The following is a 24,372-nucleotide window of genomic DNA, read 5'->3' as shown; positions in this document are numbered from 1 at the left end:
CCAAACCCCTGTTGCTTTCAGTAAAAGGAGACAGGTAAATTTATTTTTAAATTTAAGCAGTCCCTTAAATAGCAAACTGAGAAGGAAAATATTTTAGGGCAAAAATTCAGGCACATTCTCCACAATGTCTTTCTCACACGAGGAAAACATAAGCTTGAATGAAATCACCTCAAATCTGCCTAAAACATATAATCCAGTTTAAAAAAAAAAACAACAAAAACCAAACACACATATATATATCAATCAAGAGTATCTATACTACACATATCCCTGAAAAGAGCAACTTAAAAGTCTTAATTTACTGAGTCAAGGAATAGTAGCAAGGCAGTTGTCACCCACCCTTTTTCTTCTTTGAAAAAAAAAAGTACTTTGTTCTGTGACTTGGATTTTTCTAGCATGATTCAGGGAAAAATAAAAACAATCCCCAATTCATGGATGAGGAAGAACTGGTTCAGTTGTAGAGTGTTTTGGAAAGAAAAGAACAAATTGTGGATGTAATCTACAGAAAAATACATAAAGCATTCCCTACAGTCAGCAGGTGCAAGCAAGGGGAAGAACCTTAGGGACAGTAAACAAGAAATTATCTTGGATAAACTCCTTTGTAGTTATAAGTCATGAGATTTGTATGAGACTTGGGAGGAAAAGCTCTGGAAGGAGTACCTGTAAAAAGCATTGTGTGTGTGCTGAATATCAGACCAAGTGTGGGAGAATGAAAGGAAACAGGTTTTTTTTTCCAGTTTGTCTGCACAATATCTGTCTGACTTAATTATCAACATCACTGAACCAGATGGAAGATTCCAGGTGGATTTTTCCAGTGGATCCCATCACCTTCACATTTCAAATTAAAAAACAACTGGGAGTTTAATTTCCTTTCCACATCATACTGTTTTAAAAAACCTAAATGTTATTTAAAAACAAAAGAGATCAGAACTCCTTTGCCCACACCCAAAGCTTGCCATACATAGCATTCACAATACACTATATAAAATAAGACGTCTGTGAAGATTTTAAGTCAGCAGTAGTCTGAATAACAATAGGTAGAACTAGAAATAGCTCTGTTTATTTATAATTTTAATGCAATCATAAATCACTATTACTCAGTGAGTTTTGTTCACTTTTTCATCTTAAGCCACAATGAACAGAGTTTGCATACAAAGCACTAAGCTTGGCTGGATATTGCAAAGAACAAAACTCAGTAATGTTATTGGTAACTGGAACCTTTTAGCTGCAGTTTGAGTAAAGTTTCTCTGTACTCTGTCCTTTTTTTGGTTCCCATGACTGAATAGCATAAGTAGCTTTCTCTTGCCTCATTAATAATAACAAGGCAGATGAATGCTGGTCCTAATGGAGTTGCCAATCTAATTTTTGAAATGGACACTAATATCAGAGCATGCACATTTCAGTAAGCTCCATTAACTAATGGCTGCTCTGGACTGTTTTGGGGATGCTGTCACGCTGACTGAAGAATGGAGAAAGAAAACCGAGCCTCAGGTAGATTTTCTGGCCTGATAACCTGAGGAATGAGCTGATGTGAGTCAGAACCACAGCACTCTCTGGCCTAACATGTGGGCTGAATTAAAGATGGATTCCATGCTGAGATCCTCCTGTGGATTGGCAGGACTCTGATCTCAGAACAGTAAGCCATGTGTAAAAGGACCTTAATTTGAACAAGTCCAATAACTGGCAGAGAAATTACACTTGTGCCCAGACTTTCAGTGTAAAGGTACATCTATAAGTGACAATGTAACTTTCTACAAGAAAAGGTGTCCAAGAGCTGTAAAGCTTTGCTGATTTTACTCTCCCGTAGCATGTGCTCTCTTCCTTCTGCAGCAAGAGATGATTGTTACAGGATAAGAGTTGACTGCACCACTATATTTCCTGTCTTTATTGGGTACGTGTTACATTTAGAAACATATGGCACTAGCTTTTAAGGAGTCTCAAAAGCAGCATTTTAAAGTAGAATAAGTATTCTCTTTGTCTCTTTGCACTAATCATAGCAAGAGGTTGTAGGAGTGGCTTCAATAACCTTTTAGATCATTTTTAACAGTATTATGACTAACGCTGAAACAACACGCTCTGTGTCTAGTACAAGCCAATAATAGTTCCCTATTTAAAACAGGGATTAAATGTGATTCATTTCCTCTTTTATTTTCCTTTTTAAAATTTTACTTTAAAAAGAGTGTCATTATAAAGATGCTTTGGAGTTCTAAGATGGAATTTTCAGTCTAACTTTCCTGAATCCCTGCCCATGCCAGCACAATCAGACACTGAGCGTGCCTTATGCAGTTAAATCATAATGGTTCTTCTGCTCATCTTTAGATCTATAAAATGCATTAATGCACATAAAGGAAGATTCTGACTGAATGCACTGCCATATCCCCTGTTTTCTACCTTCTTTCCCAGTTTGAATAACAAACTATTATTTGAAGGTCAGGACTATTAATTTTGGTTTCTGGATCACTATTTCTTCATCAATTAAATAACCCCATTAGCTAACACAAGCTAAATGTGGCTTCATAAAATTTTAATTTGTGTATGTTTTCTTGTTTTCCCCATGTTTATCTTCTTTCTTACAGTGATATTTCACAAGACACCTTAGACAATCTAACAATTCACTGTTGCCATAGGAATATAGGATAGTCCTTGCTTCTAGCTGCCTGTTGATTTAGGGACCCTTGCACTGGTTTATTTTCACCTTGGTAGGAGAAAAGAGAACTAACTCAGAATTAAAACTCTAAACCAATAGTAGAGAAAAAACCAAGCTCCTGACATCTGGCTGCAACAAGCTGTTATATTGTTTCAGTCATGTTGTGAAACTTCATCTGTGTCAGCCTTTTTCCTTGTCATTGACTCATCTTTTCCTTCTTTCATCTCATTTCATCACCTACCCTCCAGCCACTATTTCCCTCTCACCTCAGCTCCCTGCCTTCAGTTCACTTTCCTCCTCAATTTAGGTTCAGAGGGAAAGCAAAGGTGAAAAAGGATCTTTAATGCTTCCACACCAGTGGAGCCCTGACACCCCACACCTGAAAGCTGATGGAACTTAGCCCACTGGGAGGAGCTTTGCTAGCTTACAGCCACCCTGAACCAAGCAGGGTTTGTTCTGCATATGCACTTGGAGCCTTGGCTGGGTCTGTGTGTGCTGGCTGCCAGCTCTTCCCAGTGCCTTCCCTGCCCCGTCAGCAAATTGCAAAGGAGCTTAGGGGAGATAAAAGTGTCAAAGGACCCAGCAGTTAAGGACTTTGGATTTGTCTTGTTTGAAAGAAACAGCCTGAGGGGCAATGTAATTTCCTTCACAGCTCTCTGAGGAGGGAAAGCCATCAGGGTGATGTGGATTCAGTGATAGGACATGTGGGAATGGTTCAAAGTTGTGCCAGGGGAGGTTTGGATTGCACATTAGGATGCATTTCTTTACCAAGAGAGTGGTCAAACACTGTACAGGCTTCCTGGAGATGGGGTTGTTGCCCCAAGCCTGTCAATGTTCAAAAGGCATTCGGAAAGTACTGTTAATGACACACCATGGAAGTGGCCAGGCAGTCAGGCTCAATGGTTGTTGTAGATCCCTTCCAACAGAAATAGTTCTGTCCTATCCTATTGTGCTGATTTAGGCTGAGGTAGAGTTAATTTTCTTCACAGTGGCTGGTATGGGGCTGTTTTGGATTTGTGCTGAACATGGGGTTGATAATATAGAGGTGTTTTTTTAATTGCTGAGCAGGGCTTACACAGAGCCAAGGCCTTTCTGCTTTTTCTGCTGCCACGCTGGTGAGGAGCCTGGGCATGGCTGGGGGACTGGGAGGAGACACAGCTGGGACAGGCAACCCCAGCTGACCTAAGGGATATTCCAGACCGTAGGACATCACACTCAGTATATAAAGTTAGGGCAGAAGGGAACATTTGGAGTCATGACCTTTGTCTTCCCAAGTCGTTGTTACATGTCATGGAGTTCTGCTCTCCCAGAGGTAGCTGAAAAACTGCCTGTCCCTGGGAAGGAGTGAATGAATTGCCTCTTGTTTTGCTTGTGTACACTGCTTTTCCTTTCCATATCAAACTTTATCTCAACCCACGAGTTTTCCAGCTTTTGCTCTTCCAATTCTCCATTTGATCCCACTGGTGCGGGAGAGAGTGAGTGGCTGTGTGGGCTTAGTTGCTGGCTGGGGTTAAACCACTACACCTATCCTATCCTATCCTATCCTATCCTATCCTATCCTATCCTATCCTATCCTATCCTATCCTATCCTATCCTATCCTATCCTATCCTATCCTATCCTATCCTATCCTATCCTATCCTATCCTATCCTATCCTTCAGAAGTTGAGCTGCTTTAATCTCTGCCAAACCTGAAGTTTAAACCTGTGCCTGTTCCTCATTGTTGAGGCAAGAAAGGCAACGGTGCTGCAGCAGGAACTTTTCCTTGGATAATGACACTAGCATGATGTACTTTCTTCTGGGGACAGAGGTTTGTTCTCATGATGACATTTCAAAGACAAAGGGTAGGACATTGGCTGGGTAAAAGGGGTGGTTTGTCCTTGGTGGCTTTGCTTTGCCTTGATACCTGGCATGGCTCCAGTTGTGACTTGCAGCTACATAAGGAAGACAACACCAATTGTCTTCATAACTACCTGGGGTCTCAATTTCCTGGTATTAATTAGTTGTGCCACAGCCTTAAAATTAAGTCTATTTCATTACTGATTATAATTAAGGCATAAAAGTATATATTCAGAATGAATCATTGTGATGTGCTCCACTGTAAATAGCTACTTAGGCAGGACTTCCAATCAGCTTTGTGCAGTTAATAGACTGTGATGGATTTGAGACAGTTGCTGCTCCCTTATATAGAGGGGAAACGAATTAGACAAGTCATGAAAAATGTCCCAACCGTGGGCAAGCTAAAGGTTTCTATGAAATGTAAACACCTAGTATTTGCAGTAGACACGTCAGTGTTAAATACCTTGTCAGATTTTATCACAAACTTAGGAAACCCTGCAAAACATGCAACCGGAAATATAACATAGCAGCAATATTTTTACAGGTGCTTTTTCATTTTTGTAATGTATGACTGACTTTGAGTGTTATTGCTCAGCCTAGGGAATGTTAAGATAAGGACTGAAAAATGAAGACTTCATGAATTTAAACATGTCCTCAAGATCTCATTTCCCTTTTTTCCTGTTTCGAAAGGTACTCTCTAAATTTGAAAAGAGTACAGATGGAAATACCGTCACAGGCTGGATATGTGTGCACCATTTTCCTTCATTAGCAGCAACCAGACCTGGGGGACTGCCAGGGGACTTGATGTGATAATGCTGGAAAAGGAGTCTGGCTCAGGGCTGTGCTACTGCAATCAGAGCTGTCTTGCTTTTGCTTTCCCTGGGACATTAGAAGAGGCCGTGTCACACAACATATTGAAAAGTACCCTGTAATTAGTTGTCTATGGTAAACAGTGCAGAGCAGCAGCAGTTCATTTGTGCTGAACTGGACCTGAATACTGAGAAATGTTTGCTGGTTAAGGTCATGTCCTCTGTGCATCCTCACAGAGCAGAACTGAACCCCGGTCCTCACCAAGGCTCCTAAATGCCCCTGGAAATACTAATCTGTGTTGTTTCATCTCAGCAGAACTTCAACATTGCACATGAGTGCAGCTGTTTAACAGGGATGGTTTGCCAGGTTCACTCAGGAAATTTGGAATTGCTGCATTTTTGTGGGGAAAAAAAATCTCCTCCTCCATTTTAGAGCTGAGTAGATGCAGCCTGTAATGGCAGATCCCAAGTTTTGCACCACTCTCTCGTAAATGAACCACTTTCTGTTGGATCATGCTCCAGAGTCTGACAACATGAATATATTCAAAGGCAGTTATTTACATACAGCCTTAGCTCCTGAGAAGTGTTCCTAAAAATGCAATGGTCGTGGTTCAACAGATAGGGAAGAAGTTTGTCCTACAAGAACTGATGGGCAGAAATGTATGACAGGCTTTAGAAATACTTTCAGATAAAGGCACAGGGATGGAACTGGAGAAAAATGGAATGAAGGAATTAATCACTAGATAACAGAAATAGCTATATAAAAATTAGCAATTTTGAGCTACACCACAGGCTTATGAAAAGAAAGAAAGAGAAAACTGCCCAGGAATTTTACAGACTACAAAATTTTGCATTCTTGCTGTATGGGCAAGATTGATTTTAAGTGTCACAGTTATAGCAGTTCTCTAGTTATAAAATATGCATGAACTGCATGGCCAGCTCTAGAAATGTAGGCACCTAGGTCAAGACAGCAAATATTTCTCCTGCATAGCATTCTCTACCAAATCTATTAACTTGCCTGTAGTTACAGCTCAACATCAAGAGACTTCTGTTGTTATCCAATAAACTTTCACTATCAGGTGCAAACAAATAGGAGCTAATGAAAAGGATAAATTTAATCCTTTAGCTATAAATAGTAATATCAATAATAATCTGTTACTATTGTGTCATATACATTTAACTTGCAGAGGACTTAGCTTATATTCCATTTCACTAGATGCTTTAAAATGGAAACTCTGCAAAAAGATAACCTCAAAGGAGTACTACAGCAATTGTTAAAAAAAATTCTTGCATAAACTGTGTTTTCTGTCTAGACATTTTTGGTACAGAGAGTTACTTTAATAGAGGTTTAAAGAATTTGCTTTGTTAAGAACTGTGCCACTCTACCATAAAGGTCTTTCTGTTAGAGAACACCAGTAAGATGATAGTGAAAATATTGAACACAGTTGTGCATTGAAAGAGATTAAACCAGTGAATCCAGTAATCTTCCTGGAATATCTCTGGATTTTATCCAGAATAGGCTTCATACATCCAATTAAGTATTGCTTGAATTTAAAGGATTGTCAAATCTGGGAAAAGCTGCTCTCTGTTTGATAAAAACTTAAATATTTAGGCTGAAATGTGAACTATTTAGGCTGAAATATGAAATACCATGCCTTGAAAGATTATTTTTACAGATAAAGGAACTTATCTTCATATTTGGTTTCAACTCATAAACAGAGTGGTATTTTAACTAGAGGTATCATAATTTCTGGCAATTCCTATGAATTCTTGAGCAACTAAATTGCAGGCATGTTTCTGTCAGCTGTGAGGGATGACTCTGCAGGGTCTAAAGTGAGGAACAGCTACAAGGGCTGTTCACCAAGGGCATGAAGCATGCACTTAGTTTTAGGCACATAACTGGTCCCAAACACATGTGCTTCCAGTTAAGCCTGTGCATAGATACTCCACAGAATTATTACTAAGAAAAGATGGTATCAGTGGGGAGATGGCAAAGAAGAGACAGCTTTGAATCAATGCTCTGATAAAACAGGTTGATCAGCAAGTGCTTTTTGACTCCTGCAAGTATCAGGAGGTTGTTCTGGAATCTGGAGAATCCATGAGTGATGTTAATATGCCATAGCATAATTTTAGTTGGGTTTTAGTGGGTGCTCAAGGTCTGGCTGTCAGTGGCTGGCCAGCCATCTGACACTTCTGGCCAGCTCTTACCAATGTATGTGTTTTTATTCATACTCTGCAGCTGGTCATAAAGCTGACCTATACAAATGTATGGTCTGTGATATTTATTTTATGAGAACATAGATACTCGAGCCAAACCAGACTACACCTAATAAGCCCCATTCTAATTTCCTTTACAATATTATCTGTGAGCTGATTGATGGCAAGTGTTCTTTCAGTATGGCAAATAGATATTCTTTCGACTGAATGCTGATATGATAATTTGATAAATATGAATATCAATAATAAAATTAAATTCTTATGCTAGGTTTTTAGAGGGTGCAAAATACGTGAAAAATAGGAGCACAGGCTACAGAACATGCTTTTTGGATCAGAGCCAGAAGAATCTTGCACATTTACCACAAAGCTGATGTTTGGATTCAGCAACATGTCTCCAGTGACTACCCGTAAAACCTCAGATCATGGTAAAATACACTGAGACCTAATCTAACTAAAAATCTCACTGTACAGTCTTCAGGCATTTTCTCCAAATGAAACATTATTTCCTCAGGGTAGTTTTGGGATAGAGTTCCTCAGGAGGACACTCAATATTATGCATCTCTAAAGGTGAGGCGCATGAAAAGCGGGCACAGGGAAGGTGCAGCTACACCGTTGTACCTGTCTAGCACAGCGTGAGCTCATGTGCATGCGTGCCATACCAACATGGGCAGCACGATGCATTTTCCTGCTCTGCCCACTGTCAGTGCTCATTGGAGCTGGCAGAAGGCCATGGATCTTTACAAGTTTCAGACCTTTGCTGTTCACAAACTGGCAGGTAGTGTCGAGCAGATGGTAGGAGATGTATGCCCATAAAATAAACAGACCCATGTCTGGGTTTCGCTGCTGAGTCATCCAATCTAAGAGCTGAAATGTTAAACCCAGTGCTTCATAGTCCTCATTGTGGGAGGGTGGTTCTTTTTTTTTTTTTTTTTTCCTATTGGGAAAATTTAAAAAAAAAGATTGTGGTTTGTGTAATTTTTCTAAGAGGATGAAAATGCATATTTGGCTATGGATTTGATACTGATTATAAATAATGGGTTGAGCAGTACACTGGAGACATCCAGCCTATCAGTCACCAGACCTCATAAGGTAACTGTGATCTGGGAAAGAGTGTTAGGTCCCAGAAGTCAAAATTATGCCTTAGGAAAATTCCTATGACTCAGACCAGAGAGAAAAAGAATAAATACTTATGAATTAACTCAACTCCTTAATTACACGTTTAGGTAAGGGAAGAGAGAAAGAAAAAGTATAAATGAAAACACAGTTAACATGGTTTTATTTGATATTTGCTAAGTATCCAGAAAAATTTCATGAGTGAGAAGATGGAATGAGTTCAAGAAAAATAACCTGCTGGAGGATTTAAGAGCAGCTTGCCTCTAAACCTCCTGAACTAACATATATTCTTGTCTCAGGTCATTCCAGTGGAAAGCTGAGAAGAGATTTGTGTCATGATAAGGTTGTATTAATCCAGAGAAACATTTGTTCACATGTTATTTTTTCTGCTCTGTTGGAAAATTAACAAAGCTTTATTACACCAAGTTGACACCAAGTGTTCCCCATATTAAAACAAAAGCAGAGTTATGCTGCAGATGAGTGCTGCAGATGAACCCTGCAGATGAATCAATATTTCTGTATGGTGTAGCTTATTACTGATAAGGTAAATATATATCAATGAAATATTAAAATACCCTGCAAACCATTAAAGTGTTAAAACCCATCAGCATCCACTGCTAAACCAACTGGGCTCAATCAGGTGACCTCAGTAAGTTACACCATGTAAACTGGTGACAAATTTGGCATACGAACTATGAACAAAACCTCCTGTTCCCATCACAATTTCTTGAGCATTCTCTCATGTGGAGATGTGGAGGGAACACAAAGGAAATGCCTACCCCTCTCCAAGCCCCAAGCTGAGCAGGGAGCCCACAAGCTCCTGCTCCGTTTTCCAGGGGAGTGAATCTGGCTGATGTGACAGGACTGTCTGTGCTTTGGGTGAGCACAGATCAACAGCTGGGGCAGGGCAGGGGCTGAAATCTAGTCTATACCAAAATACGACATGAGCAGGTGACCCATAACTCACTTACAAGTTCATTAAATTAACAACACTTCCCAAGTTATGAAGTTGAGGAGGAAGAAGAAAACATGAAATCCTCAAGGCCAGGTACTAAGCAAGTAAATATTAAGAGCATGCACTGAAGGAACATCTGGAGATCATTTAGTTCATCCTCCTCAAAGCAACAACATTATTAGGTTTGGATGTATCCTGGAGTGGACTTTCCACAGCCTCTTTGGGCTCCAGTTCTTAATCATATTTATAGTAACACTTTTTTCCACGCAGCTCTTTACACTTTCCCTTGATGCAACTTGTCTCTAACTGATAGCCCTTTTGCTGTGCGCCTCCAAGACATACCTGGGTCTGTCTTCTCTCTAATTAGCCATTGATTAATCAAAGGAAACAATTAGCTTCTTCCTTTGCCTTCTCTTCCCCTGGCCAAACAAACTTCTGCCCCTTCTCAGTACCTCCACCCCATCTCTGGGGTCCTCCCCTGGACTTGCTCCAGCGCACCAAAGTCCCACTGCTGCTGGAGATCCCAGCCCGGATGCAGCATTCCAGGTGCAGCCCACAGGCACCAGGGAGAGGCGAGTGCTCACTTCCCACGACCTGTTAGCAGTGCTCCTGCTAATGCAGCTCAGCAGGAGCTCCTCTCCTTGGCATGGGCTCACTGCTGACCCACGTCAGCGACTGCTGGAAACAACTCAGGAGTGAACACATCCCATGCACATCTCCCTTCTGAGATGTTCCCAAGGAGGTGGGTGAGCGCTTGGAAACTGTCCTCCCATAAAGGGGATTATGTAAAAACAGCAAGGGGACAGTGATCTACAGTGTGATCTACAATGGAAGTGATGCAACAAGTCAATGGAGCTAGAAAATTTAAATACATTAAAAACTAACAGTGAAAGTATTTTATATTTATATTTTACAGATGTTTAGTATTTTCTCTTCAAAATCCCCCCCCCCTTTTTTTTAGGTTTATCTATTTTCAGATATACATTAGCCATAAAAAAATAAAAGAATTTTGAAATATTTGATTAAAAAATTATTGTGCTAGGTTCCTTTATTTTCCTTTCTTTTAAAGAGAAAATAAGCTGAAGCAAGTATTACCCTGAGTACCTCAGCCTTGGAGATTTTAGAACTAGCAAATCTCAGGATCGCACCTCATTTTAATACAGGAATTTTTTTTTTCTCTTTCAGCTTCCTTGTGTTTTCCTTTTCAAATAAACTACGTATTGACTAGAGTAAATTTAAATTAAGAGCAAGATTTTAGTGGTGTATTAATTCCCCAAATGCTTATCCTTAGTTTCAGACATTTAGCAGCAGTTTCCCACAGACCAGTAATTTCACTATTTTAGAATCTGTCAGCAATCATTCATTTTATGAAAGTAATTTTAATTTAACTGATGTTAACTGCAACTGATTAGAATAAATATAGGAAGTATCATAAACGACCATAATTTAAATGAAGATTTTATTTCTATATATGCACCTATGTAACTGAAATCAACTATCAACACATATCTATAAATGCACCTATGTAATTGAAACCAACAAATCTCATAAGATAAAACAATATTTTATCTTTTCTAAGAAGTGCAAAATGACTAGAGCAAATCTGCTGCAGGAACCTCATATTAAACTATGATGGCTCAGAAATGCACATTGGAACACATGACTAAGGTACATTTATTAACTACTAACTTTTTTCATTTGAAGAACTTCTCTACACAGAAAAAATCCTGCAGATTCTTATTTCACATTGCAACGCCTCACTGAATATTAGTCCAATGCTGGTCTTTAAATTCACACTTTACCTATTCTATGCTGGCTTTTCTGTGAGCACCACAGGTAGTCTGTCCTTGAGAGAGAAACTGGCCTTGTTTCCCAGGGCTGCATGAGGGCAGATGGAGTGGGAGGAGTGGGTCTGTGCCCCTCGGGCTGAACAAGCCCAGAGGATGCTCCATGCCTCACGATGCTCTGCCCAACAGAAGTTTTCCATGGGCATATTTAACTTCAGCACCCCTGCCGGAAGCCTTCAGGATGTTGGAAGTAACAGGGATAGCCTTGGTCTATTTTTTAAAGAAAATAATGTGTACAAACCAATGGCTGTGTCTAAAAATTGTTCTCAGCACTGTCTTTCATCCATCCCTGCAGCCAACACACCTTCAGCATTGAAAAGACCTTGATGGGAGTTTGTAGGTGGGAGACCCACTACAAACACTATTGATTTTGTAGCCTCCTTGCTGCTCTTCTTCCTTCACCCTTTGATCAAACTGGATTCACGAATACGGGATTCACCAATGTAGGATTCACCAAAAGGATCTACTGCCATGGGCTGGGAACAGGCCTGTGAGCAGGGTTTCCTACTGCTTCAGGTGTGATGTCTAGTCAGGACACTTAACCTTTTCTATTCATATGCGGAAAAGTAGTTATTCCAAACCTGGATTTTGGCATAAGAGGCAAAAATATAAGAAATAATTGCAAAGACAAGATTTTGTTATGTAATATTTAACATCTTAGTGTCTAACAGTCTAAATTACTTCACTGATCTCCTTTAGTTTTTATAAAGCATTCAGATTTTCAAATTTAATCTCTGTTTGCAACAGCAGTGCTTGAACTCCTGAAAACTTCGCCCTTGGGTGAGACTGCGATATTGTGTATATCCCTTCAAAAGTGGCTGCATTTAAGGAGCACGTGCGAGGTAAGAGCCGTGACAGAGGACCCGGCCGAGGATGTAACAGCCGAAACATTAATCCAGTGCAATCTGTGATTAACCGAGAATTGCTGTAACCCTACACTCCACAGGAGGCGAAGGGGCAGGGCAGGGCCGGAGCCTTTCCCCAGGCGGGCTCTCGGGCAGAGCGCGGCCTGCCCGCGGCCAGGCGCCCTGGGTGGCGCGGAGCGAGCGGGCCCGGCCCGGCACAGAGCGGCCTTTGTGCCCTCGCTCCGCTCCGCAGAGCCGGCCCCGAGCTCAGCCAGGCCCTCGGCTGCCGGCAGCGCTCCCAGCAAACATCTGAGGGAAAGCGCAAGAGCCTGCCTGGGAGAAATCACCTCGCACTTCTGCGGGGAGGTGTGCGCGGACGGGGATGGACTGCAGGGACGGCAAGGCAGGCGCAAGGCACTGCCTGGGGCCCCCAGCGTGTGCCTCAGCGTGCTTGGAGGTGGTGTCAATGAGAAGGATGCACACCTCCCCAGTGAATCCATCTTCGTATGTAACCATAGGTATTGCATTAATTCAGGATGGATTGAAGAGAATTTGGAGTCAGAATCACTTAATTTAGCTCTCTTCCTGTGCGTGCACTGTAGAAATGCAGGTGTAAGCATAGTAGTCAAGGGTGCAGTAATTTCTGGATTTATGAGCAGGCAATTAGACCTTTGTATCAGAGTCAGATGTTATACTGAAATCACTAAGGCTGCAAGAAGAAAATGTAATGTTTGGGTATGGGTATCACTGCCTGATTCCTTACAGTGACCTGAAATAGGGAGTGTTTCTGGGCAAGGAGACCCTTCTGTTTAAAGTGTTTCAATAAATACTAAAAGATGATGATTACTAAGCGTGCTGTTCAGTTGTTCATCCCAGCAAATGAATTAATTTGTAACCTTAGGACTATCCAGTTTGTTTGGTAGTTCTGAACTAGCCCAGTGAGTCCAAGCTTTCACAGCTCAGAAAGATTCTCTCCCTTTTTAACAATTATTACCGAACTATCTTGCATATTTATCAATGCACATGATCAAAGAAAAAGTAGTCATTTCACGTTATGTTTGGCAATGGGAGTTTTACTATGAGCTCTGTACTAGGACAACAAATATAGGACCAGGTCTTCAACACCTTGAATTTGACCACTGCTTAGAGAAATTTGTCTGGTTTTCTTTTGCTCTGAAGATATTAACAACAGCGATCTTTTAGTTACCTTCCAAAAGCCATATTCTTCAAATTCTTTTGACCCATAGTGTAAAATGTGTATTTCCCTGTGACACCTAGAAAACTGCAGTTACTTGTGGCTTACCTGTCCTGGTTGTTCACAGGCTGTCTGGTATCTTGCTTGTTGGCATAATTCTTTTACTCTCTCATACTTTGGTAGTTGATTAGACTGCTGAGTGTTTTTGTTGGGTTCCTCCTTCTTGCGTAGAAATTTGCTTAAAAAAAATAAAGTGGAGTGTTTTAGGTACACTGTTCTAAGCCCTAAGGAAGAATTTAACTTGAACAGTGAAGCTACTTGAAGGTTTATGTCTTCTCAGGGAAAAAATACACAAATTTTATTACTGACTTTCGATGTAGGTCACATACTGAAAAAAAGCCTCAGGTGACTGGCTGAAAATTGCCAGAAGATAAATAAGTGCTGCTAAAATATGTGTAACTGGTACAGTTCAGCACCATTGATTCATAAATGTAGGTTTTTACAAAAAGCTTTGAAGCAATACTTTCTTGGCTGGAAAACACAGCTGAAGACACAACAGGACTTTTATACTCAGCACAAACTCGGCTGTATCTTACATATTACGATGTGTCTTTCATGCACTGCCTTGTAATACATCAGACAAGGTTTTCATAATCTGTAAAGTCATAAAGTACCAAAATGAAATTGCAGTAAAGTTTTTACCCAGAGAAAATTTTCACAGCAACAACTGGCAAGGTAAGAGGGTATAAGGAGTTATCAGCAAAGAGAGGAGCAGTTATAGTCACGAATCTCAATTACACATAAGTCTTAGCTAGAACAAAAATGAAGAATGCTTCTAATACATTATGGAAAATACAAAATTAGCTTATAAGAGGATTCTACACAGCTGGATTTGAAACTGAGATTTGGGAAGAAAATGATTTGGATAATGACAAAAGTGGGAACAAGCACAGTGTTAGGGAAAGAGGCTAGGAGAATCACCAGAAAAACATGCTTTCAAATTTCTTCAGAGAAAGGTATTTGGGAGCACAGGAGATTGCAAAGGCAGTGGTGGGAAAGTAGGAAAAAAGTCATGCCTGTCAGTTTGCTTGCAAAATTTACTGCTTCTCTGACCATAAAAAGGAAGAAGAGGAAGGAGAAAGTAAAGCATGTACAAGGAGTACTCCCAGCAGGCAGGCTCTCCCAAAACTCTCTCGCCCCTAATAATTACCCTCTTTCCACTAGAAATGTGTCACGCCAAATTTTGGTCTTCTTGTTTGTTCGAAACCTGAAAGTAAAATAATGACATTTACTGCTGGCACTGAAGTACACCACTGTGTAAGTGTTAACAAATTATTTTTGAAAAAAACAACTCCCCACTTATATATACACGCAATTTTATAGATCTACTACTTAAGAGACTCTTGAAATGGGAAAGCTGTGGTCGTTGCCATGACACAACTCATTTTCACAGAATCTGTTTTTCCACTCAGCTGTTGATTTACTTAGGTGTTTGCTTCTGAACTGGCTAAAAAGGGATCCTGGGACCCACCTGTTTCCTGGTCTCTCCAAGTCCAGAAGCTTTAGGACAGATTTGCCATCCATATCTGGAGGTGTGTCAAGGCCTGCTATATCCAGAATTGTTGGAGCAAGATCAATATTCAGAACTATCTGAGGCACACTGCAAATCAACAGGAAAGGTCATAGTTGCCATGTGTTCAATGTGTAAGTCTTCACATTCTCTTGGAAATAGAATGATAATTAATGCTTATCAGGGCTTTGAAGATGTAAAGCTCTACAGAAGTGCTAAGTTTAGAAAACCCCCTTTGAAGTCTACAGCTCAGAACGATAGGCCAGTACTGCAGACTGACATCACAAAGAAAAAGCTAAGCACGATTAAACAAGGAGGCGCAGCAGCAACACTGCTCTTATCTCACTGACAATGAGGGCATGATGCTAAATGACAGAGTGAGCAGTAAAGATGAGCACATAGTTTTTAAAAGCAAAACCCAAGTCCAACCCTACAGGACTATGCATTACAGTTTTCTCATCTGCATTATAACTTATTCATAATATGCAAAGTGAAAAAACGGTCTGTTTATGAGACTCATTGCTCTGCAATAATAGGGCATCCTTCATGAAATGAAACTAGACAAAGTGATAATTACATGTTCTCAGAAACATTTTACATTAGGCTCAACAGCTGTGCTAGAGACATAAGGGAACGTACACTGATCCCGGCTCCACACTTGGACCACGAATAAAGAAAGGAACTCGAATATCAAAGTCATACGGCATTGACTTCCCCTTGACCAGTCCGAACTGCCCAATATGGTATCCATGGTCAGCAGTGTAAATAATGTAGGTATTCTCCAGTTCTCCCATCTCTGCAAGCATTTGGTGTAACTGCAACCCAGCACAGAAAGAACTCCGAGTTAAGTGTAGCAAAACACGTTTTGTGCAGAGTCGTGTATAACCATCATTTATAACCCTTAAATACACAGGACCAAACAGGGCATCAATGACATAGCTGACACAGATTCTGGGGTCTGGCATTTGTACATCTTGCCTTTACTGTGCTGTGAAAAAATCGACCTACCAGTTCAATTTCACACTTGACAGAGGGGGACAATTAAACAGCTCCAGAAAATTAGAATAGAGAAAATACGGTAATGATGGGGTAGTTGCCTTAGTATGTCAAAAATTCATTGTGTACTCACACACAGCTTGTGAAAAAAGTCTGCCACAACTTTAGGGGAAAAGGTACTAAGATTTGATTTACTGTGCTAGTCCACAACTTTCCCATTCCTTACAGTTGTGGGCTTGGGAAAAAGCTGTAAATTTTTATTAAAGTTTAAAGAAATCTCTCTAGGGGAAGATCTTTGGTCATGGTGCTTGATTTTGGAACAAAAAGTCATACAAAGTAAACCTAATAGTTCATGTATCATGTTACCTATAATTAGCAGTGCACTGCATTGCCTAACTTCTCCAAACACTTGTAGACTGACACCTGAGTTGCTGTGATTTGCCAGTTCCCAGATTTCAGCTGAAGGATAAACTGTGAATGGAGTGTGTGAAATGAATACAAGTTGTCATGTGTGCACCTGTGTCTATCCATGTGTACACACAGGTGATGCATCTTCTGTTAATACTAGGCTTTATACTAGGCACAGTGACTTTTCCCTTTAAAAAAGCCCACTGTTTTTTTGACCCAGCAATTGAAAGAAGAAAGCCAGGAGCTTGGCCTCATGTTGCAGAGAACGAGAAATCAATTCCACTGGGAAAAAGTGGAGTAATTCCTCATAGTACAATTACTTTCCCCAGAATGTGGTTGGTGAAGGTAAAGAAAGAATGAATTAATTAAATTTTGTTACCGACTAACAAGATTGTCAACTGCTGTAACAGCAGTTTCTTGCACTCACTCTTTCCATAGAGTCGTCAACTGACATCAGGGTCTGAAGTCTTTTGCGCTGCAGGACGTTGGTAAACTCCATGTGGATTGGCAGCATGGGCCCTGTGTACTGCATAATCCAGTGCTTATCCATGTTTGGTGCATAGTTATAGCTGGGAGTGCTGGAGGAAAAGAACAGATCTCAGAAGCTGTGCAGCGTGACAGGCATCAGAGGGAGGTGGGAACTCCTCCAACACAGAAATAGCCAACAAACAGTTAAATCACAAATTCCATGTGGTATCTGACAAATATCCACAAACATCACTTCAGTGGCTTTCCAGATTCATTGGGTCATGTATCACCTCCTCAAAATATTTTAACCACTTGCTTTCCAAGCTTTCTCAGACTCAAAGACCACTACAAGTTCCACATTAATATTTGGGGTTTGACAAAATCTATTTCTCAAACAAACCTGTACTTATTAAAAAGGCTTATCTGAATGGTGCATCCTGTACAGCTAAGAAAAATTAAGGAAGTTAGAGATGCAAAAGACTGCTTACTTAATATTAAGGTATATTGCCCTGGTACTTCAGTAGAGAAATTACCTTTAAATAAAAGTGAAAGAAAGGTATTTTGCAGTGGGGTAAAGAAATTTAGTAGTCAGCATAAAGAACACCACCAGTGTTACAGTTAGTTCTACACTAAATGCTGTTGAAGTATTATTTTCAATGTGAGTGCAAAGCACAGTGCATTACAAGCATAAAATTAATCATGACAACAAAAATGACCTAACACCGCTGTTGCTATTAGCACTAAGAAAAAGTATGGCACAGAGTCCTATCTAAAGCAAACAATGATGCTTTAGGAGTTTGCACAAACATCAAAAGAAATATTTAGGAGTGGTGTTCTATCCACAGCCAGTGTATTTTTGAAAGATATCCTATAAGAAACAAGAATATTTTCCCAGAGATATCACCTTGGGAGAAAATGTGTGGCAAAAAATGTGTCAAATAAATTTTCTCAAGAGAGAAACATGTTACAAAAGCTCTCCATCATTCTTGTTTTTATGCCTAGCATACATGACAACTACAAGGTGAAGAGAAAACAAGCAATATCCATTTCCCATAATGGTTTCACCTACATATGAGCAGTTCCCTTCTCTAGAAAGAAAGAATCTAGGCTTTGTCATTTTCATTAAATTCTTCGGGCTTTATTTCTCTCCTGTTTCTAGTACACTGCAGTACATGATACATGAACAGCAGCATTACATTTGAAAATTAAACATAAAGTGAAAAAAATAGTATTGGGTGATTAGATTAATTTGATTCTTTTTATTCTCTTTTCAGTTTACAAGAAAAATGAAATTCAATATTAATTTGCTGTTTAGGTACTGAAAATTATAACGTGTGTTAACAAAAGGTACATTTTCCCCACTGAAATATGTATGTGTAGTTGTCTTTTCTTAAAATGAACAATATCAGAATACTGTATTACTTAGAGTCATAGACCAGTCCTTCAGATAGGTTTCATTTTTCTTTACATGGCTGTATGTGATCCCAGAATGGTGGAAGCAGTTGATTTTTATATCAGATATCATATGTATAACCTTTAACTACATATTCTGAGGAAAAAAATCAGCTGAAAGGATAACATAGTAAACTGATAGTCAACTGCAATAAATTTGTGGAGTCCACATTCTAACTGGAGAGCATTAATTGAGAAGTTAGGTAGAATTTGAGAAGTATGCCTTTAGTACACACAGCAAGTTTTGACTAACCTACTTAATCATTAGTCTCAAGGGAAAAGATAAGTGATGCAACAGTATCATGGGACTTGGACAGAGATTAAGAAGTATGAAAAGGTTAGCTCCCTACTGAGCAAAGACAAGCATAAACTAGAATTCCTTTTCTGTTGAAAAATCTTTTATTTCATGTTGAAAAGTCATAGTTTTTATAATTTCCCATGGTTGAAGTCTGATTTTTAAAATGAACACTGTCATAATATTAGTAAGATGTATGTCAGGAGTACAGCCCTCTGTATTGCTGGCTAGCCAGCAGTCCTAGCAGAGAGAGACCCTTGAAGAAGCAATCCTTAGGAATTCTGTCACCTACCCTTTATCAGTTATCCAACAGACAAGAAGGATACTTTCAGTGCAAATTTTTCTCTGTTTCCTTGGAAGTCTGTCAGACAAGATGTTTTCCCATGAAAGAGTTCATTTTTGATTAATCAGCATCTCCTAGTAAAACGCTGTTTTTTTTCCAGTGGGGTCCTGAGTGCCCCAGGCCCAGAGGGATGAGGTGGCTGAGAGCAGTGCGGTGACAGCCTGCTGCTGTGCCAGGAAGGAGAGCCAGCTGCTGAAGCAGGCTCAGGTCTTGTGTTCCCAGGCTATTGTGAGCAGCCTCCTCCACATAATGGATAGTTTTAAAAAGCAGCACTCAAGGGTTTAGCAGGGCAGTTAAAACCTTTCACAGACACTTTCCAAATGCATTTTGAATTTTCTGGGTGAGAATGCAGCAGGCAGAGACAGAGCAGAATTTTCCTCCCAGGCAATTCAAGGAACAGGAACCTTCTGTGAAATATCCAATGTCACTGGCTGATGGATAAATGTGAATCAGGGTTTCATAATGTTGGAGAAAGAGTACTAAGGAAGACGTGGAAAGCAATTCCAAAATCCCGCACCTTGTACGTGTTCCCTGTCTACCCCTGTTTGCTAGGCCTTTTAGAAATCCACCAGAATGGCACTGGTTACCAGGCACAAGATCTGACATTGCCCTCAAATTTATCTACCTTTTTTTTTTTTTTTTTTGGTATAAATTTAACCAATCAACCAACCAACCAAACACTGCAGAGGTAAATCTTAGGGAGAATACTGCTGACTTCTGAAAACTTTTCCATGTAGACAGAGCTTTTCCTGGTCAGTGTTAATTTTTTACCGTAACATTTTTTCTTGAAACAGTTGGAGATATCAGTTAAATGTTATAAGTAGTTATAAGTCCTTGAAAGTCATTATGGCATGGTGTGCCACTGTTTCCATTCTTGCAATTTTGAGAACAGTTTTGCACTGTATTGACATGCGCTGCTATAAAGTATCACTGACATCTACAATACCTTGATTCCTCATTGCGCTGGAAGATTGAAATTGAAGATATGTGCCATGTCTTCCATAAGAAAAGAAGGCCTCCATGGCCTCCTCTCAGTTGTGGAGTCCATCTTGTGCTGAGTACATTAGCTGACCCGTGATCAGCACACAGTGCTAGGTAGCCCATTATTTTCAGGTTATCCATGGCCTCTAAGTCTAGCAAGTTGCTGCTGTAGTACTTGTCATTCTTGTAGAATATATTAACTTGGGCAAATCTAGATTGGTCTGTTGCTCACTTTTATTTGTCCAACACATACTGTGAGGAACTTAATACATAGAGAGCACTTGGCACTCCCTAAGAGATCTGTTCTGGCACTGGAAAACATTAAATTCATAATATTTTGAATTGATACCCTCAGTTAAACTAACAAAAAAATTCCAATTGTTATGTAACAATAAAAAATGCTGAGCATAGGCACTTTTCCGTAAAAGCATACTCATAATGAGAACATTTCATCCTGAGATTTAGTGATCAGTCACCTATGTGAATAAGTTTAGAGAGAAATTTGCAGCGATAATCAAGTGATCTATAGACTACGGAAGGAATAAAAATTCATAAGCATTAGTGCATTTAAAAAAATATTATCCACAAAATCTATAATTTGTCTGTAAACATCAGTTCAAGTAGATACTTATGTTGAGAGAAAAGGAGCAGTATTAGCAGTCACTGATGTAACCAAAAGGCCTCAGTAACTCTATCTGACAACACATTTACTATATTCATACGTTTAAATTTGAACTTCTAAATTAAGAATGCATCTTATTTGGCTTTTAAGGTACCACAATAACTTCAGTTTAGGCAAGAAACAATAAAAATAACCAACAATCCAAAAAATGGATGCTTGTACTTGAGAATCTATTAAAATGGGGTCTCCAAACAAATAATTCAAAACCAAATTTCACTAGCTTCTACTAGTAATTGAACTGAATTGTCATATTCAATGAAATAAATGGAATACAGCCATTGTGCATTACTACAAAAAGATATTTTATAGTTAAGAAAGGATTGGGAGAGTACAGAATGTCTTAAGAGCTTCAAGAATTTAGTACAACTTTAAATTAACATTTGCTTTCTAAAAAATTAATCTAAATATATACGTCTCTAACAGATGGGACAATGTGGAGAGAAACAAGTATGTTTCCAAATATTTGTTCAATTGCTCATAGTAAAAATCTGTGTTTGCCCCTATTTACAACCTCATAATTCCCTTCTGTTTCTATTCAACAAAAGAAATTATGTTCACAAAAATACTGCCTAAAAATGTTGGGTTTGAATAATTCCATAAAGTTCTCAGGGGGTTTGGTCCAAAAGGGTTTGGCTAATCTTCTGTTTGGATTGTGAGTCCTCCAGTTAGTGAAAATAATACAGTCCATAGATACCAAAAGAACATTTTCATTTCATAAAAATAAAAGTCAACAACATTTTAAAGCAATACCTTTGGTAAAACTGATTGAGAAAAATTAATAGTTTCTGTACAGAATTAGCACTTCTATTATTCTTTGAAGCATGATTAGCAAACATGGCATAAGTGGTCATGTTTCTTCAAGTGAAAATAAACAAAGGAAGCAAATTCTTTTTTTCCAGGGAAAGTAGACTTCCAGGTTTAGACACTGTTCTTGGAAAGCAGGAAGCCTAGGTTTTGGGCAAAATTAAAAGTAAAAAAAAACCACAAAAACAAACCCACAACCAATGGCCATTATTATTATTATTAATGTGAAGTTGAATTTCACCACTCTGGGGCTGCTTTTTCTGCCTTTTAAAATGGGGCTCTTTTAAACCCAGTGATATTTATAGATCTGTGTATGTGGGGTATGAAAGTTTCACTCCCCGAGTGTAACACAACTGCTACACTTTAGAACAAAGAAGTGAAACAGTTGTTGCCTGTTAAATATAACACCTTTTTCATTTAGGAAACATCATTTGTTGCTCCTGCAGAATTGTGCAACTAGAATATTACTTACACTTCTATTTCACAGCATTTCTTCTTGTCTTGTCTTTAAAATCGCACTCACAATGACGCGCGTGATGATTGTGATCACTTATCTCTAAGGCAGGAGTCCAAGCAGACCTCGGGCCAGCAGTGACACTGCACACTGACATGTCCAGACTCATTACTGATGCAAATGCACGGTCCCACACTAATGGCCACACGTCCTCATTACAGCATGAGCCATTGTTACTGACAGATGTTTGAGGCTCGGCCTCAGTGGTTCCGGATGCAGCCACCTCACACCCCAAACTCATTGCTCTGGGGATCCAGAGCTGCAACGTTTCTTTTTATGCTTCACTACTGCAGACCTACACACCCGCTGTATCAGCACCCTTCATATGATCTTTAAATGGAAGCATAAACTTCTGCCTTTCATATCACCTACCTTTTCTTAGCTTGTGAAGTTTTCTCATCTAGTTCAAGATAGATCAGATTTCATTTCTATCTGCTCCTCCTAATGTTTCTAGCTTGGCAATGGGATTGCTTCCAGGTAGTCATAAAATCTAGCTGTGAGTCCTCCTGCCAGCCCAAGTATTTCAACTCAGCACAGCCAGCAGTGGTTCAGATTTCCATTTTTTACATTCTTCAGTAAACCTGCCTCCTGCGGATTTTTGCTTCTAATGTTTGTTTACTTGACAGCTTATAAACAGCCTAGGTCTGATTCACAGTTCCCCTAAGAGTGGTTCACACTGGAAGGTAAAGGGAAGTTAAAGTGCCAGAGGCTCTGAGTATAACAGATAATTCAGGCTTTCATCAGAGCATCCTTTGAGTCAAAGCTTTCCAGCTCAGCTGTCTGATGAAACAAGATTGTCCTGTAACATAACTTCATATTCAACAACAATGTTTCCAAAGGTCTAACAACCCTGCTCCCTAACAGATGATGTTCATTACCACAGCAAAAATCCATGTATTGCTTTCATCTAGTACATCTTCTCTAGTCCCATTTTCTCTCACAGAAATAATGTCTGGGGATAGTTAGAGTACATGCATTAGTATGATTTATTTTCAGAAAATATTTCACTTATTATGGTGATAGCAGCCAGGATAAACCTTCAGAAATATTTTTAGATGTCAGAAATAGGACTTACATTATGGAGAGAAGTGGGCGATTGGGAGGGGAAAATGGATGCTTAAAAACAATGAAGAGTCTGCTGCTTCCCATACGATATAGTTTGTGTTTGATTTTAAACTGGAGTTAATAAGAATTAACAGAAATCACTTAATAAGCAAACAGTATACACATTATTACTGTTCTTGTCTTTGTAAGACTTTCCATGTCACTCTAGAGCCTGTTTGTGCTGAGGAGGACAGGACTGTAACATAATTATGGCATGTAATTCTTAATTTTCTTTTTGTCTTTGATGTATTTTTCATAAATCTTAAGGACTTTGCTGCTGCATTCATTTGATTTAATTCTTCCCATGTTGATAAGCGAGGAAATGAGACCGATAGACGCCCACACTTGAGGGCAGAGCTCTCCCTGAACTGGAGTATTTCCTGCTGTGGCCACTCCCTTCTTTATATGTGCCAATGGAAAACTTTTCTAAACAAACTTTTGGGCTGTTTTTTTGATGTTGATTTTATTTTGTTTTGTTTTAATTTATGGAGGCAACATTTCAATCTTTAGCGGCAATTTACCAGCAAAGAGACATCATGTAATTTAAGAGTCTACTTCAGCTACTGTTCTCTTAAGCAAAACTTCTTACATGTGGTTGACAGGCTATCTTAATCCTTGGTTTGTAGGTATAACCTCGCATCTCAGTTTGTTAAGCCAGCAAGCAGCTTTTGACCTGGTTTCCCTTCTTTGTTGGAGGTAGGCGTTACAGTAACATGACACAGCAACTACATTTTAAAAAACAAAATCCAAGGTCAGATGGCTGTCACCCAAGGTCAGAAGGAAAGAGATTCAATGGCCCTTGACCACCAAGGAAGAAAACCTAAGGGTTAAATGTTCAAATTACACAAACCTTGGCAGGAGGGATTTTATTGTTCTTGTTCTGTTTTCATAGAGAACACAGTATTTCTGTGTGAACTGAATTTCTCATATCTTTCAGAGCACGTTGCTCATATTTTTGATAGAGAAATCAGTTGGAATCTTCAGCCACCCAAACCCAAATTAGCAGTTTATCTTCAATTTGTCTCATTTCTCAGTCTGCAGACTGAACTTTAACACATGCAGTCAGTCAGTGCAATAAGAAACACAAAACAAGCCAGCAAGGATCTCTTGAGGTCATTAGAGAAAAAAACTCTTCGCAAGAAGCTTGCCAAGAAATCAACAACACCAGAAGAAAAGAAGAAGCACAGCTGAGTTCTCTCACAAGTAGCCCAGCAGAGCAAGGTATTTAGACCCCAAGAGTCCACAAAAATAAAAATTAATTTTAGCTAGAATTTTGCTTAATCTTTGCAG

General features: G+C 39.4%; 1 protein-coding gene across 8 annotated transcripts in view; it reads right to left on the bottom strand.

The window, feature by feature from the left end:
• SULF1 (sulfatase 1) overlaps positions 1-24,372 on the bottom strand; it is a 124,119-nt gene that overhangs the window by 16,596 nt on the left and 83,151 nt on the right. For all 8 annotated transcript variants that reach the window (XM_058033880.1, XM_058033933.1, XM_058033923.1 and 5 more), the window contains 5 exons: positions 16,867-17,017; positions 15,675-15,850; positions 14,997-15,125; positions 14,676-14,732; positions 13,574-13,703 (listed from right to left, as the gene is read on the bottom strand). In XM_058033880.1, coding sequence (XP_057889863.1) covers positions 13,574-13,703; positions 14,676-14,732; positions 14,997-15,125; positions 15,675-15,850; positions 16,867-17,017 — 643 coding nt within the window. The remainder of the gene's footprint in view (positions 1-13,573; positions 13,704-14,675; positions 14,733-14,996; positions 15,126-15,674; positions 15,851-16,866; positions 17,018-24,372) is intronic.

Source organism: Melospiza georgiana, chromosome 1, assembly GCF_028018845.1.
Source record: "Melospiza georgiana isolate bMelGeo1 chromosome 1, bMelGeo1.pri, whole genome shotgun sequence".
In the NCBI taxonomy this organism is placed as follows: domain Eukaryota; kingdom Metazoa; phylum Chordata; class Aves; order Passeriformes; family Passerellidae; genus Melospiza; species Melospiza georgiana.
Note: the sequence above shows the minus strand (reverse complement) of the source record. Positions and strands in the feature narration are given on the sequence as shown.